We start from the raw sequence: 13,786 nt of genomic DNA, 5'->3' as shown, positions 1-13,786 counted from the left end.
AAGTGGGTCGTCACGTCCAAGATAACCCGCAGCTTCGCTGGAAACAGCAGGGAGTATTGTAGGCCTTCGATCCGCAGTTCTTTTTTCACGGCCAAAAAGGAAGCCCTGTTCTTCTGTACCTCCTGCGTGTAGTCTGGGAACACCGTGACTGAGCTGTTGGCCACCTGAAAGGGGCCATCTGCGCGCGCCTTCTGGATTAGCAGGTCCCTGTCCCTATAATGCAATAGTCTGACCAGCATGGGTCTGGGAGGGCGGCCCTGCGCCGGTGGGCGAGTCGGGACCCCATGCGCCCGCTCCAGGGAGAATAAGGGGGAGAGGCCCTCCGGGGCCACAGTCTTCTTAAACCAGTCCTCCATGTATGCCACAGCGTCATCCCCTTCAACTTTTTCCGGCAGGCCCACTACCCTCACGTTGTTCCTCCGATTGCGACCTTCGGCGTCCTCCGCTCGCTTCTCCAGCGTCGCCAGACGGCCCAGGACATCAGCAAGTTTGCGTTCCGTGGTCACCGCCGCTGGCTTGAGCTCCCGGATCAACATCTCATTGTCTTTGACTCTGTCCGCCAGTTTGGCATGATCGGCCCTCAAGAGTCCCAGCCCAGTAGCAACCTGCGCTATGTCCTGGTGCAAGGCCTCCTTGGTCGCTGTGATTGCCTCCAGGATCCCATCCAGCCGTTTGTTCAGGCGCCGTTCCTGCGCTGTATCCCCCGGGTCATCGTGGGCCCCACCAGCCGCGGCCGAGGCCGCCGCCCGGCCGTGCCCAGGGGGCAAATGCAGCACGGCACCCTTAGTGGTCATCCCGTTCCGCACCAGCTCTAGTTCAGGGCCCCACCGGCAGGCAGGTCAGTCCCACCGTCTGTCCACTCCAGGAGAGAGGATCCAGGGCCTGGCGCCCGCTCACCGAGCTCAGTGTTCTCCTCGGGGGCGGTCCGCTCCCCCAGGGCCCGGCGGCCCAACAGCCCGGAGTCCCTCCGCTCGCGGCCAAGAGGTCGTCCTCCCGCCAAGGCCACCCTCCACTGGTGCAAGGGCCCTCCGCGGCCCCTCGGAGCATCAGCAACAGCGCAGGCTCACCACCTCCCTGCTCCAGCGCCGGGGACGATCCCGCTCGGTCCACCCCACTGGGCCAGCCTCACATCCAGGGGGGGGGCGCCACCCCGCAGCCGCCTGGCCCGCCGGTCCGCAGCGCTCCACAAGCCTGGCGCTGCTATCTCTTAAGGCCGCCATCGCCATCCGGCCGCCACCAGCATTGGGCGCGTTTCGCCCGGCTCCGCCGCCAACTCCCCCGTTGCCCCCAAGCTCGTCCTCTCCGCAGCCCAGCAGCCGCTTTAGCCAGCCACGTCCTTCCGCGGGCAGTCGTTCAGCCCCGAAGTCCAGCGTAGGCTCCACTGTTCCCCTCGCCGTTAGTATTGGGCGCCCTGAGGCGCGGCGTCTCGCACCAGGAGCCGGACTCCCTTCACCAGGCCGCTGCGTGCTCGCATGGGGGAGGGGCGGCAGAATCTTCAGTCGCCGCCGCGGCGGAGAGCGCCCCACACCAGCACCGTGTCCCGGAGCCCCGGGCAGCAGGCGATCAGCCCCGCTCCGCCATGCCAGCAGCAAGCCTCCCCGTAGTCTCCAGCTCCCGTCCGGCACTGTTTACACTTCGCCGCTCGGGGCCGCCGCCATCTTGGTCTGCGAGCGCCGCTCGTCCCGCTCCGCGACCCGGCTCCAGCTGCTCGCCCGGGCCCCCGCCGTCACGTTCTCGGCGTCCACTGTCGTCCCGGCGCTCAGCGCAGCAGGCTCGCGCCAGCAGCGGCGCGTTTTGGCCGGTTTTCAGGATAATTGTCGGGGATGAGGCACGGAGCTGCAGGCTCACGCCGCCATCCCGATCGGCGTCCAAACCACGCCCACTGCAGGTGAATATAGTTATGAGTTTAGATTCACCAATGTAGAAAGCCACAGTGATGGCTTCTACTGTTCCCACAGGATCAATTCTCTGCTGTCCCATCCTAATACCCCTCCCCTGCCTTATCCAGGTCTGTTGTTTGCCCACCTCATGGCTGCTGCTCTAATAATGTCTGGGCGGGCGCCGTACCAATCTGTTCCACGCAAGCATCGGGCCTTGACATGCGGAGAGTGTGTAAGTGGAGTTTTACACCATGAAGAAACTCCAAAGGATTATGACCAGTTTGATCTACCACAGGGGCTGATGCAGCTAGACCTGTAACTCTGCTTCCCTTGAAACCTACGTGCCCGGGGTTCCAAGATCCATGCCCCATGATGGCTTCTGCCACATTTAAACCTTCACAAAGAGACTTCTATCCATTCTATCCATTCCAACCCCTCATCTCTCCTCTCACCCTACTCACTGGTGCACTGTACATAACATAACGTGAATTTGTAAAGCGCACGTTCACCTGTGGGTATTGAATAACAGATGTTTATTGTTACCCAACGGTACTCATTTTATCGACCTCAGATGGATGAAAGGCTGAGTGAACCTGCCGGGATTTTGAAGCTGTGACCATGAGGTCGAACACCTGCCCCTGCTGTGGACGCATTAGTCCATTGGGCCACCAGACACCTCCTCCAATTAGTAACAACCCTGCAGTTCAGCCTGCGCACCTTATTCTTCTCATCATAAGTGACAGTACTTTGTCCGTAGATTCCCATGCCCTGGTTAACGGGGGGTAACAAAGGTGTGTCCCTCTACCTCAGACCCTTGGTAGATATCCATACCAGACAGATGGATTCTCTTTCTGATACCCTGTTCACTTAACGTTAACGACTGGACCTCATCCTCTTTTTATAACTCAGAGAGCCCTGAGGAAGCCCCTGAGGTACAGCCATACAGGGGCGAAACACATGTGCTCTGGCCCCAGTCCAGCAGGTTGAACATGTGGAAGGTACATCCACTAACAGCAACAAGAGCCTACATGCTTGGATAATAGTGCGTGAAACAATATAAAAGCATCGACCTGCTCAAGCCTTCTCTGTTCTCCTCAACTGAAGAGGGATAAACTAACAACACCCTTATACTTGATAAGCAAGAAAGCCTTTATATAATAACATTTACTGTTACATGTGGTCAGTATTTATGCTTTTGAATATATAAACACTTCACTTATTTCTTTACGTCATATTTGTTTTATTTATTCACTTATTTCATGGGGTAGGACTTACCAATACAGTCACATTAAAGGTAGGGCCTGGGATCAAAAATCAAGTCTACAGAGTACCCTACTGAGACACAAGGCCCAGACACTTACAAATGACAGGCACAGTAACATGAATCTCCCATTCCAGGACAACACTGAGGGATGTGTCCGAACACACAGGCCTTGCGTGGAAATTCTATTTCAGGTAAACAGTATTTTCTGTCTGTCCAGCCATTGGCCAAATGGTACATAATCTCTACTATTAACCTGTCCGATGGCTAATTAACAGCAAAACCTCACCCCAGTGACTAACAAAACAGCCCCCCTTCTTCACTCTCCATGTATCTTTTCCTCCCATTGAAATGTTGTGCTCTCGTGAGGTGACCCTTAACCCTTTCACCAGGGTCATCACGGCGTGGGTGAGGAGTTACAAACACATTGTACACAAATAGATGAAACAAGAAAACAGTGCATATCACAACCACAAACATGACACAACAGGTGAGCAGTCTTTTTTGGGGGGGGGGGGGTGGTTCTGCAGCTCTAATTTGCATATAGGACAAATAAAAGAACTGCTACAAAGAACTGCGGTGAGTGTACAGAGCCAGACTTCCTCTGAATATGGAATTTCAGAATACTTGCTGCCAATCAAATTCATCCTTTTTTAAATTCCAAGTTGAACAAGAATGCATGGCTCAGCTCCAAGGTCCACAGTACAACATCCGGGTACTTACATCTCTGTGCTGCATGTTCAAGTTCTTCCACAAGGTCCATTCTGGGAATTTTCTCCAGTACATGTTGTGTGATCTCGAGGGCCCTTCGGTCACAGTAATGTTCGATCATAGTGTTCGTGGTGTCCAAGTGATCCGTATTTTCAAGCCGTGATCTTGGGATCTTTTCCTGTCCAAGTTCCACAGCAGAGTCTTGGAGCCGAACTTTGAATTCCTTGAACTCTTTTCCAGTTAGTTCTTCTAAACAACGATAGATCACATCCCTGGCTATCTCTGGGCTGCTTCCATGGGCCATTATACAGCATGAACATCAGTGCCTGCAATGAAAAATACATCATTCAGGTGAATTTAGCTGAGATCTGTCACACAGTCCAGGTTATGGAGGTCTGATTAGATTTATGATAATATGCGCCCCTGTGTATGGCGTCGGAGGCCTGGAAATCTTATATCCTTCCACATAAATACAGAGCCCGCCCATATTCAGAGCCTTACATTAATTGATTGAGCCATGGCATACTGCTAACCCTACATAGAGCGACAGAGCCCCCCTAATCAGAGCCTTACATTTATCAATGGAGACCTGCCCTACTTATACATTTGAGATACTAACAGAGACTGCCATATTCAGAGCTTTACATGATGCCACAAAGCCCTGGCATATTCACAGACTTACATTTATCGATGGAGCACTGACACACTCAGACTCTTGATTTACTAAGAGAGACTGCCATATTCTGAGCCTTTGAGTAGAGCGATAGAGCTATCCCATGTTCCAAGCCTTGAGTAGAGTGACAGAGCCATCCCAACGTTCAGAGCCTTGAGTAGAGTGATAGAGACCTGCCATAATCAGAGTTTTGAGTAGAGCGATAGAGCACTGCCTTGTTCAGAGCTTTGAGAACAGCGATAAAGCCCTACCATATCCAGGGCCTTTGAGTAGAGTGATCGAGCCCTGCCATGTTCAGAGCTTTGAGTACAGTGATAAAGCCCTCCCATTCTCCGGGCCTTGAGTAGAACAATAGATCCCTCCCATATTCAGAGCCTTGAGTTGAGCAAAAGAACCCACCCATATTTAGAACCTTGAGTAGAGTGATAGAGCCCTGCCACATTGACAGCCTTGAGTAGAGCAATAGAGTTATGCCATATTCAGAGCCTTGAGTAGAGCGATAGAGCACTCCTACGTTCAGAGCCCTGAGTAGAGTGATCGAGCCTTGCCATGTTCAGATCCTTGAGTAGAGTGATAGAGCCCTGCCACATTCAGAGCCTTGAGTTGAGCGATAGAGCCCTCCCACGTTCAGAGCCCTGAGTAGAGTGATAGAGCCCTGCCATGGTCAGACCCTTGAGTAGAGTGATAGAACCCTCCCATATTGACAGCCTTGAGTAGAGCAATAGAGCCCTGCCACATACAGAGCATTGAGTAGAGGGATAGAGCCATCCCATGTTCCAAGCCTTGAGTAGAGTGACAGAGCCCTGTCATGTTCAGAGCTTTGAGTACAGCAATAGAGACCTGCCATGTTCAGAGCCTTGAGTAGAGTGATCGAGCCCTGCCTTGTTCAGAGCTTTGAGCACAGCGATAGAACCCTCCCATATACCGGGCCTTTGAGTAGAGTGATCGAGCCCTGCCATGTTCAGAGCTTTGAGTACAGTGATAAAGCCCTCCCATACTCTGGGCCTTGAGTAGAACAATAGATCCCTCCCATATTCAGAGCCTTGAGTTGAGCAAAAGAGTCCACCCATATTTAGAACCTTGAGTAGAGCGATCGAGCCCTGGTAAGTTCAAAGCTTTGAGTAGAGTGATAGAGCCCTCCCACGTTCAGAGCCTTGAGTAGAGCGATAGAGCCTTGCCATGTTCAGACCCTTGAGTAGAGCGATAGAGCCCTGCCATGTTCAGACCTTTGAGTAGAGCGATAGAGCCCTGCCATATTCAGAGCTTTGAGTAGAGCGATAGAGCCCTCCCACGTTCAGAGCCTTGAGTAGAGCGATAGAGCCCTGCCATGTTCAGAGCCTTGAGTAGAGCGATAGAGCCCTGCCATGTTCAGAGCTTTGAGTAGAGTGATAGAGCCCTGCCATGTTCAGACCCTTGAGTAGAGCGATAGAGCCCTGCCATGTTCAGAGCATTGAGTAGAGTGATAGAGCCCTGCCATGTTCAGACCCTTGAGTAGAGCGATAGAGCCCTGTCATGATCAGAGCTTTGAGTAGAGTGATAGAGGCCTGCCATGTTCATGTTCAGACCCTTGACTAGAGCGATAGAGCCCTGCCATGTTCAGACCCTTGAGTAGAGCGATAGAGCCCTGTCATGTTCATGTTCAGACCCTTGAGTAGAGCGATAGAGCCCTGCCATATTCAGAGCTTTGAGTAGAGCGATAGAGCCCTGCCATGTTCAGAGCCTTGAGTAGAGCGATAGAGCCCTGCCATGTTCAGAGCTTTGAGTAGAGCGATAGAGCCCTGCCATGTTCAGAGCCTTGAGTAGAGCGATAGAGCCCTGCCATGTTCAGAGCCTTGAGTAGAGCGATAGAGCCCTGCCATGTTCAGAGCTTTGAGTAGAGCGATAGAGCCCTGCCATGTTCAGACCCTTGAGTAGAGCGATAGAGCCCTGCCATGTTCAGAGCATTGAGTAGAGTGATAGAGCCCTGCCATGTTCAGACCCTTGAGTAGAGCAATAGAGCCCTGCCATGTTCATGTTCAGACCCTTGAGTAGAGCGATAGAGCCCTGCCATGTTCAGAGCATTGAGTAGAGCGATAGAGCCCTGTCATGTTCATGTTCAGACCTTGAGTAGAGCGATAGAGCCCTGCCATGTTCAGACACTTGAGTAGAGCGATAGAGCCCTGCCAATATCAGAGCTTTGAGTAGATTGATAGAGCACTGCCACGCTCAGAGCCTTGAGGAGAGCTATCGAGCCTTGCCACGTTCAGAGCCTTGAGTAGAGTGATCGAGCCTTGCCACGTTCAGAGCTTTGAGTAGAGTGATCGAGCCTTGCCATGTTCAGCGCTTTGCATAGAGCGATAGAGCCCTGCCACGTGCAGAGCCTTGAGTACAGCAATCAAGCCTTGTAATGTTTGGAGCTTTGAGTGGTAGAAAGTTCATGAAACAAGGATGCTGCCTGTGTCTGTGGGTACCCAGGAAGCCATTTAATTTCCTGATCAAGAGTGGAATATAGGATTCTTCACAGCATCCCTGGATCCTTTGTAGTGCACCAGACTCTGGGTGTGGAGGGAGGAGAGAGTGAACCCCTATGAAGTGTAGGGACCTCTCCACCATAATCTTTCCTGTTCCCAGGATGTGTTACCTTCAGCAGAGTGAGAGTGAGGAGGCCTCTCCCTATTTTCTTCCCCTGTTTTGGGTCTCTCTGGCAGGGTTCTCCCAACTCCATGCACCTTCCTGCTGACAATGCAAGACGAAAACTATGAGTGGCCAGTTATGGCCGAAAACAGAACAGTCATGAACTGCCTGGAAAGTGGCCCAGAGCTGGACTTGTGGAATACACAATCTGAAGTCAAAAAATGAGTTTAGGACAGAACCCACCAGTCAATCTGAAAGAAAGGAAGACTGGTGCAGGAGGAGACCCTATACGATGGAGAGGCTGCATAGAAGATGAGGACTGCTGCAGGAGGTGCCCTTGTACGAAGGAGAGGCTGACTAGAAAAGGAAAACCCGTGCTGGTAGTACCATTGTATGCAGAAGAGGCTGCATAGAAAAGGAAGATCGGTGTAGGAGGAGCCCTTGTATGAAGGAGAGGCTGCATAGAAAAGGAAGACCGGTGCAGGAGATGCCCTTGTACGGTGAAGAGGATGCATAGAAAAAAAACAGTGCAGGAGGTACCCTTGTACGGAGGAGAGGCTGCATAGAAAAGAAAGACAGTGCAGGAGGTACACTTGTTTGAAGGAGAAGCTGAATAGAAAATAAAGACAGGTCCAGGAGGTGCCCTTGTATGAAGGTGAGGCTTCATAGTAAAAGAAGACTGGTGCAGGAGGTGCCCTTGTATTAAAGGAGAGGCTGCATAGAAAATAAAGACTGGTGCAGGAGGGGCCCTTGCTTGAAAGAGAGGCTGCATAAAAAAAGAAGACCGGTTAAGGAGAAATCCTTGTACACAGGAGAGGCTGCATAGAAAAGGAAGACGAGTGCGGGAGGGGCCCTTGTACAAAGGAGAGGCTGCATAGAAAATAAAGACCGGTGCAGGAGGGGCCCTTGTACAAAGGAGAGGCTGCATAGAAAATAAAGACCGGTGCAGGAGGGGCCCTTGCTTGAAAGAGAGGCTGCATAGAAAAAGAAGACCGGTTAAGGAGAAATCCTTGTATGAAGGTGAGGCTGCATAGAAAAGGAAAACTGCTGCAGGAGGAGCCCTTGAATAAAGAAGAGAGTTTAGAAAAAAGAAAACCCATGCAGGAGGTGCCCTTGTATGAAGGAGATAATGTAGAAAAGGAAGATCAGTGCAGGAGGTGCCCTTCTATGCAGGAGAGGAGGCATAGAAAAGGATGGCTGATGCAGGTGGTACCTTGGTACGATCGAGAGGTTGCATGGAAAAGGAAGACGAATGCAGGGGGGGACCTTGTATGAAGGAGAGGCTGCGTAGAAAAAGGAAGACAGGTGCAGGAGGTGCCCTTGTATGAAGGGGAGGCTGCATAGAAAAAGGAAGACGGGTGCAGGAGGTGCCCTTGTATGAAGGGGAGGCTGCATAGAAAAGGAAGACCGGTGCGGGAGGGGCCCTTGTATGAAGGGGAGGCTGCATATAAAAGGGAGACAGGTGCAGGAGGTGCCCTTGTATGAAGGGGAGGCTGCATAGAAAAAGGAAGACGGGTGCAGGAGGTGCCCTTGTATGAAGGGGAGGCTGCATAGAAAAGGAAGACCGGTGCAGGAGGAGTCCTTGTATGAAGCAGAGCGTGTAGGAAAGGAAGAATGGTGCAGTAGAGGCTGTATCGAAAAGGAAGACTGGTATAGGAGATACCCTTGTGAAGGAAAGTAGGGTCTGCTTTCATGCTTACCCCCACTTTTTGCTGGTGTATACTGTTTTTCTGACTAGTCTGACTGGGATCCAGCTAACAAGGACCCAAGTCTCTGTGCTTCCTCCCTATATTGGCTTTGGTGAGCACTTGGGTACATACCTATTTGGCTACTGGTACACCATTGTAAGCTCCTGGTATATGGTACTGAGGTACCTAGGGCATAGATGCACCAGGGGTCCCCCATGGGTTGCAGCATGTATTATGCCACCCATGAGGACCCTCCAAAACCTGACGACAGGCCTGCCATTGCAGCCTGTGTGAGTTGGTTCTTGCACCTCTCACAAAAGATATACGTTTCTTATATCTAGTAGCACTGCACTTAGAACCTATAAGTCTTCCCTCTAGTAGGCCTTTCAGTCCCAAAGGCAGGGTGCCTGGTTATGAGTGTGCGGGTGCCCCTGCATGAGCGGGGCACCCCTACAAACCCTGGAGTCCATTCTCCAGGCTTTGTAAGTGAATTCCTTATTACGATACATACAGGGACCATGCGTCACTACGCAATGACCATCTCTAACCTGGCTAAAACAAACCTGGGCATGTTTGCTGTCAAACATGTTGGAATGATACCCCAACACCATGGATGTGTTATTCCATCCACGGTAGGGCTTCTCCGGGGAGCCCTCCATGCTCCTGTGACCCAACTTACAGAGCCTGTCTGCAACCTGGAGCCGCTGCCGTCCACAGACAAATTCTGCCCTCCTGCTGCCGGGCCAAGTCTGAGATGGGAAAGGAAGGACAAAGGGTTTTCTGTCACAGGGAGGTGTGCCCACCTCCCAGACAGGAATTAGTGTATTGGGCCAATGTGGGGGCGCATGCCAGCACCACTGAGACTACTGGAGGCTCACATTTGGTGCCCTCCTTGGATGTTCCGGTTTAGGGAGCCGCTTGCTGTCACTCCGGCGTGAAACTGGACAGAGGACATGGGAGTATCCTCCCCACTGTCTAGCCCCTCCTCTAGGAGGGACCCCTGAATCAACCCGACCCTTTCTTTAGGGTACTTAAGGGCTTGCCTGTGGGTGGGTCCCTAGATGTGTCACGTGATTCGATTCAGATCAAGCTCCACTTTAACTTCAACCGTCTGAACACTCTGACTGCCAGACTGGCCGCGTCGGACTGAGTGCAATAAACTTGGCTTTTAGTAACCAAGTCTGTGCTTAGGAAGGCTCCGTCTGCTCCTGGCCTCGTCGTCCTGCAAGTCTGTTGCACCGTCAGTGTACGTGCTTGTAGGAGAGTAGGATCTGCTTCACATGTTTACCCCCACTTTTTGCTGGTGTTTCACTGTTTTTCGACTTTAGTCTGGCTGGGACCCTGCCATTCAGGGCTCCGGCCTAGCTGCTTCCTCTCTAAATTGATTGCATGTACTTTAGGTACACTCCAGATTGGAGTCTGAGGTACCCTTGTGAGTCCCTAGTATATGGTATACTATGTACCCAGGGCATAGGTACCCCAGAGGCCTGAAGCATGTATTATGCCACCCCTGGAAAGCCACCCAAAATGACACCACAGATCTGCTACTGCAGCCTGGGTAAGGTGGTGCATTCACCCCTTACTGAGGTATAGGTTCACTATACTTCACCTATCACTGCACATACAAACCTATCAGTCACTCCTATGGCAGGCCTTAACAATCCTGAACGCAGAGTGCTTGGTTATATGTGAGAGGGTGCCCAGGCATGAGCTGATCCCCTCTGCAGCCTTCGGAATCTCTTCTCCAGGGTTGTCAGTGGTGCAGCCTGACCATATACTCTTAAGTGCATTATAACCAAACGGTAAATGCTAACTTTGGACTGGCTGCACGGAAACATGTCGTGTTTGGTGTCAAACACTTTGGAATCATACCCCCACACTAGTAACTGGTATGGGAGTATGATTCCACCCTTCTAGAGGGAGAGACATGGCAGTACTGGGTTACCCGGTAGAAACTTAACAGAGCCCTGGCATCACAAAATGGATGCTGCAGCCACAGACACGGGTCTGGCCTCCTGCTGCTGACCGCAACTCCTGCAGGGGAGGCCTGGACAATAGGCTTCCTGTCACAGGGAGGTGTAACCACCTCCCAGACAGGATGATGTGTATTGGAGCTGGGTGGGAGCATTCTCTGAGTGCTTTGAAGTCCTGCCCTGGGGGCACATTTGGTGTCCCTGTGCATAGTCCAGCTCAAACCGGTTCAGGGGCTTCCAGCCACTGCTCTGGCGCGAATCTGGACAAAGGAAATGGGTGTAGCCACCCCTCTTTCCAAACCCTCCCATAGGTGGGTCCCTAGAGCTAGTCCAAACCCTTCCTTAGGTATAAGTAAGGAACCTCTGTAACCAGAACTTTAGATATCCCTGGATGAAACTCTGAAGCTGAATCCTGGAACTTCAATGCTCTACTGAAGACTAGAGGACTGAAGAAATCTCCCTTGGGGTCAAGGAGTGACTCCCCTGCTTGGCAGGCACCCACAAAGCGATTTGCCGGTCTGCATTTCCGAAGCTCCCGCCGGATTCCAAAGTATTTTCAGCCCAGGAAGAGGATTTCCAGACATCTCAGAAGCCAACCCGAGTCCCCAGCAAAGCTGAGACCCGCAGCCCTTGTGAGTAGTGTGGAACCGGAACTCCTGGTCCCCGTGCACTTTTGCAAGTGCATTGACTTCTCAACGTCTCTTGAAGTCATGCTTGGGTTACTTGTAGCCCCCACCTCGAGCAGAAGATCCACCAAAAATTGTCGGCCTAGTCACCTCGAGTTACCTGTGGGCCGCCATTTTGTGTTTCCTCTCAAAGGTCCCTTCGCGATCCCTTGTCCGTTGACTGGTGGGTCCCTGAGGTGGTAACTTTGAATTTCCTTGGGCTTCTCTGGGTGCTCCAGACGTGCCCTGACTGCCTACCAAGTGGTGAGTCCCTCAGACCTTGCTGGTCTGCACCAAAGCATTTCTTCTCTTTCTGCGTGGGTTGCTGTTGCCAAGGCTTGTTGTGTCCAATCCAGACACTGATGCTGCAGCACTCGACATCCTTCGTGGGACAGCTCAAATCCAGCTCTTGGTCATCCTCGACGCCTCCTGGTCCTCGTGGCTGAAGAGTCAAGCTTCACCTTCTTCACCTGAAATCACCCGACATCGGTGGGCATCTGCCTATCGCCTTCCTGGTCACTGGCTAGTGACCCAGACTCTGTCTCCTCTGCTTTCAGGTTCTTCTTGACTCCGATCCAGGCTTGGATCTCTTCGGACACTTCCCATCTTCCCAGCAGCAGTACTTCTTTGCCAGCTCCCATTAAAATCGACGACGCGCCCCGACACCATTTGACACCTATGCACCCGGCTTCCCTGGGCGAGGTAACACAAGTATTCCGGTGCTCCCGTGGGTGTTGACCCTAGAGCTTCCTAAGTCCCAAAGGGTTTACTCCTAGCTTCTTTCTAAGTGTCCTTAATCTTTAAACACCTAACTGCGACTTTCCCCATAGAAGCTAACGGGAGCTTGCGGCTGTGTTCTCACACTGCACACGGCCCCCGTGGGTCCCCTGTGTCACTACCTTGGGTGGTTCCTTGGGGTCCCAGCGATTCTACAGGCTCTAGGCCTTGTGTCTAGTTAAGTCGTGGTTCTTATACCACTATTTTAGTATATGGTTTGGCTCGCCCCTAGGGCCTGATGTGTATTTGTGCTTATTACTGTCATATTTGAAGTTTAACATATGTGTTTTGACCTCTAGCCTCATAGTCTAGGAGGGTGTGTTTAGAAATAAATACATATATTTTATATATATACCTGGTGTGGTTGTCTTTTATTTAGGAACTCAAGAGATTATAGACTGGTAAAACAAGCTGCATTACAATCCTTCAAGACTTAGCCTGAAGGCTGCTCTCCATAGCTACCACTAGGATAGCATTCAATAAAGGTTGTCTTTAACCTATAACCAATAAGGGGTTGTTTGGACTGGTACAGGGTGCCCACTATAACTAGTGGACAGCATATACCAGGCCAACTTCTCACAGTGCTCCATACAGGTTCCGTCCAGGGCCTGTGGTCACTCAAAGACATCCAAATGAATATCCCTTGGAGTGAAGGAGTCACTCCCCTGCATCCGCAGGCACCGCAACGTAGCTCACCGATTTGCTGATCCTGGGCTCCGAACAACTTCGAAAGGCTCCAGTAACACAGGTGATGGTTCTGTAATGCATCAAGGCCTGCGCTGACTTCACACCGAGTCTGAAGCCAGTTTTCCTTGTCCGCATCACTGGAACTGAGTCCCTGTGCACTACGGTGGCTGGCCGTTGTAAAGGCTTGATGACTCTCTCCTCCAGAGAACTTTGATTCTCCTGCTAACTCCAGTGGTTTACCCTGTTGCTCTCGCCTGCTTTGACTTGCCTAGTCTTAGTGTGTCCCTTGGACCTTGCTGGTCCCGACTTTGCATCTTCTGTTCACTTCTGAGCCTGTTGCCGGACACTGACCCCCTGGTTCTCGACATCTGATGTGGCACAGCTTGTGAAAGGCTCATGATCTTCTTACTCTTACCTGATTCTAGAATTCCATTGGAGTACTCTCCGTCTACTAGATCATTTACTGCTTCGTTGAATTTATACGCTGACTGGGACATACTCCTCGAGTCACCTCTGAGATATTTGTTTTTAAATTACCGTTGAGGAATACTGACCGAAATATTTATCCTATTCGTGATGAGTACTTCTTGCATCTTATGCTATTGAGCAGAGCACAGATTCTTTATGCCCTGAGGAAGTCGCTTGGGCCATTTACCCTAAGACGAAACACGTGTTGGCTGCAAACATCTTTGGTCTGTTTGTAAACACGACTTATCATGTAAAGTCCATGAGGGGAGATCCTGACAACTGAGACAATAAAGAAGAATTCATTACATATATGGATTGGACTTTGTTCTTCTAAAACTGTTACTCTTACTTTGGATACTGATTTGTTCTTGCTCGGGAACGATTCACTGT

General features: G+C 51.4%; 1 protein-coding gene across 4 annotated transcripts in view; it reads right to left on the bottom strand.

Moving 5' to 3' along the window:
* The window catches only part of LOC146808607 (NACHT, LRR and PYD domains-containing protein 3-like), an 800,827-nt gene that overhangs the window by 676,919 nt on the left and 110,122 nt on the right, over positions 1-13,786 (bottom strand). For all 4 annotated transcript variants that reach the window (XM_085623632.1, XM_085623634.1, XM_085623635.1 and 1 more), the window contains exon 3: positions 3,865-4,178. In XM_085623632.1, coding sequence (XP_085479758.1) covers positions 3,865-4,156 — 292 coding nt within the window. In that variant the 5' untranslated portion in view covers positions 4,157-4,178. The remainder of the gene's footprint in view (positions 1-3,864; positions 4,179-13,786) is intronic.

The sequence above is a fragment of the Triturus cristatus genome, chromosome 8, assembly GCF_964204655.1.
Source record: "Triturus cristatus chromosome 8, aTriCri1.1, whole genome shotgun sequence".
NCBI lineage: Eukaryota > Metazoa > Chordata > Amphibia > Caudata > Salamandridae > Triturus > Triturus cristatus.
This window is presented reverse-complemented; position numbering and strand designations above follow the sequence as displayed.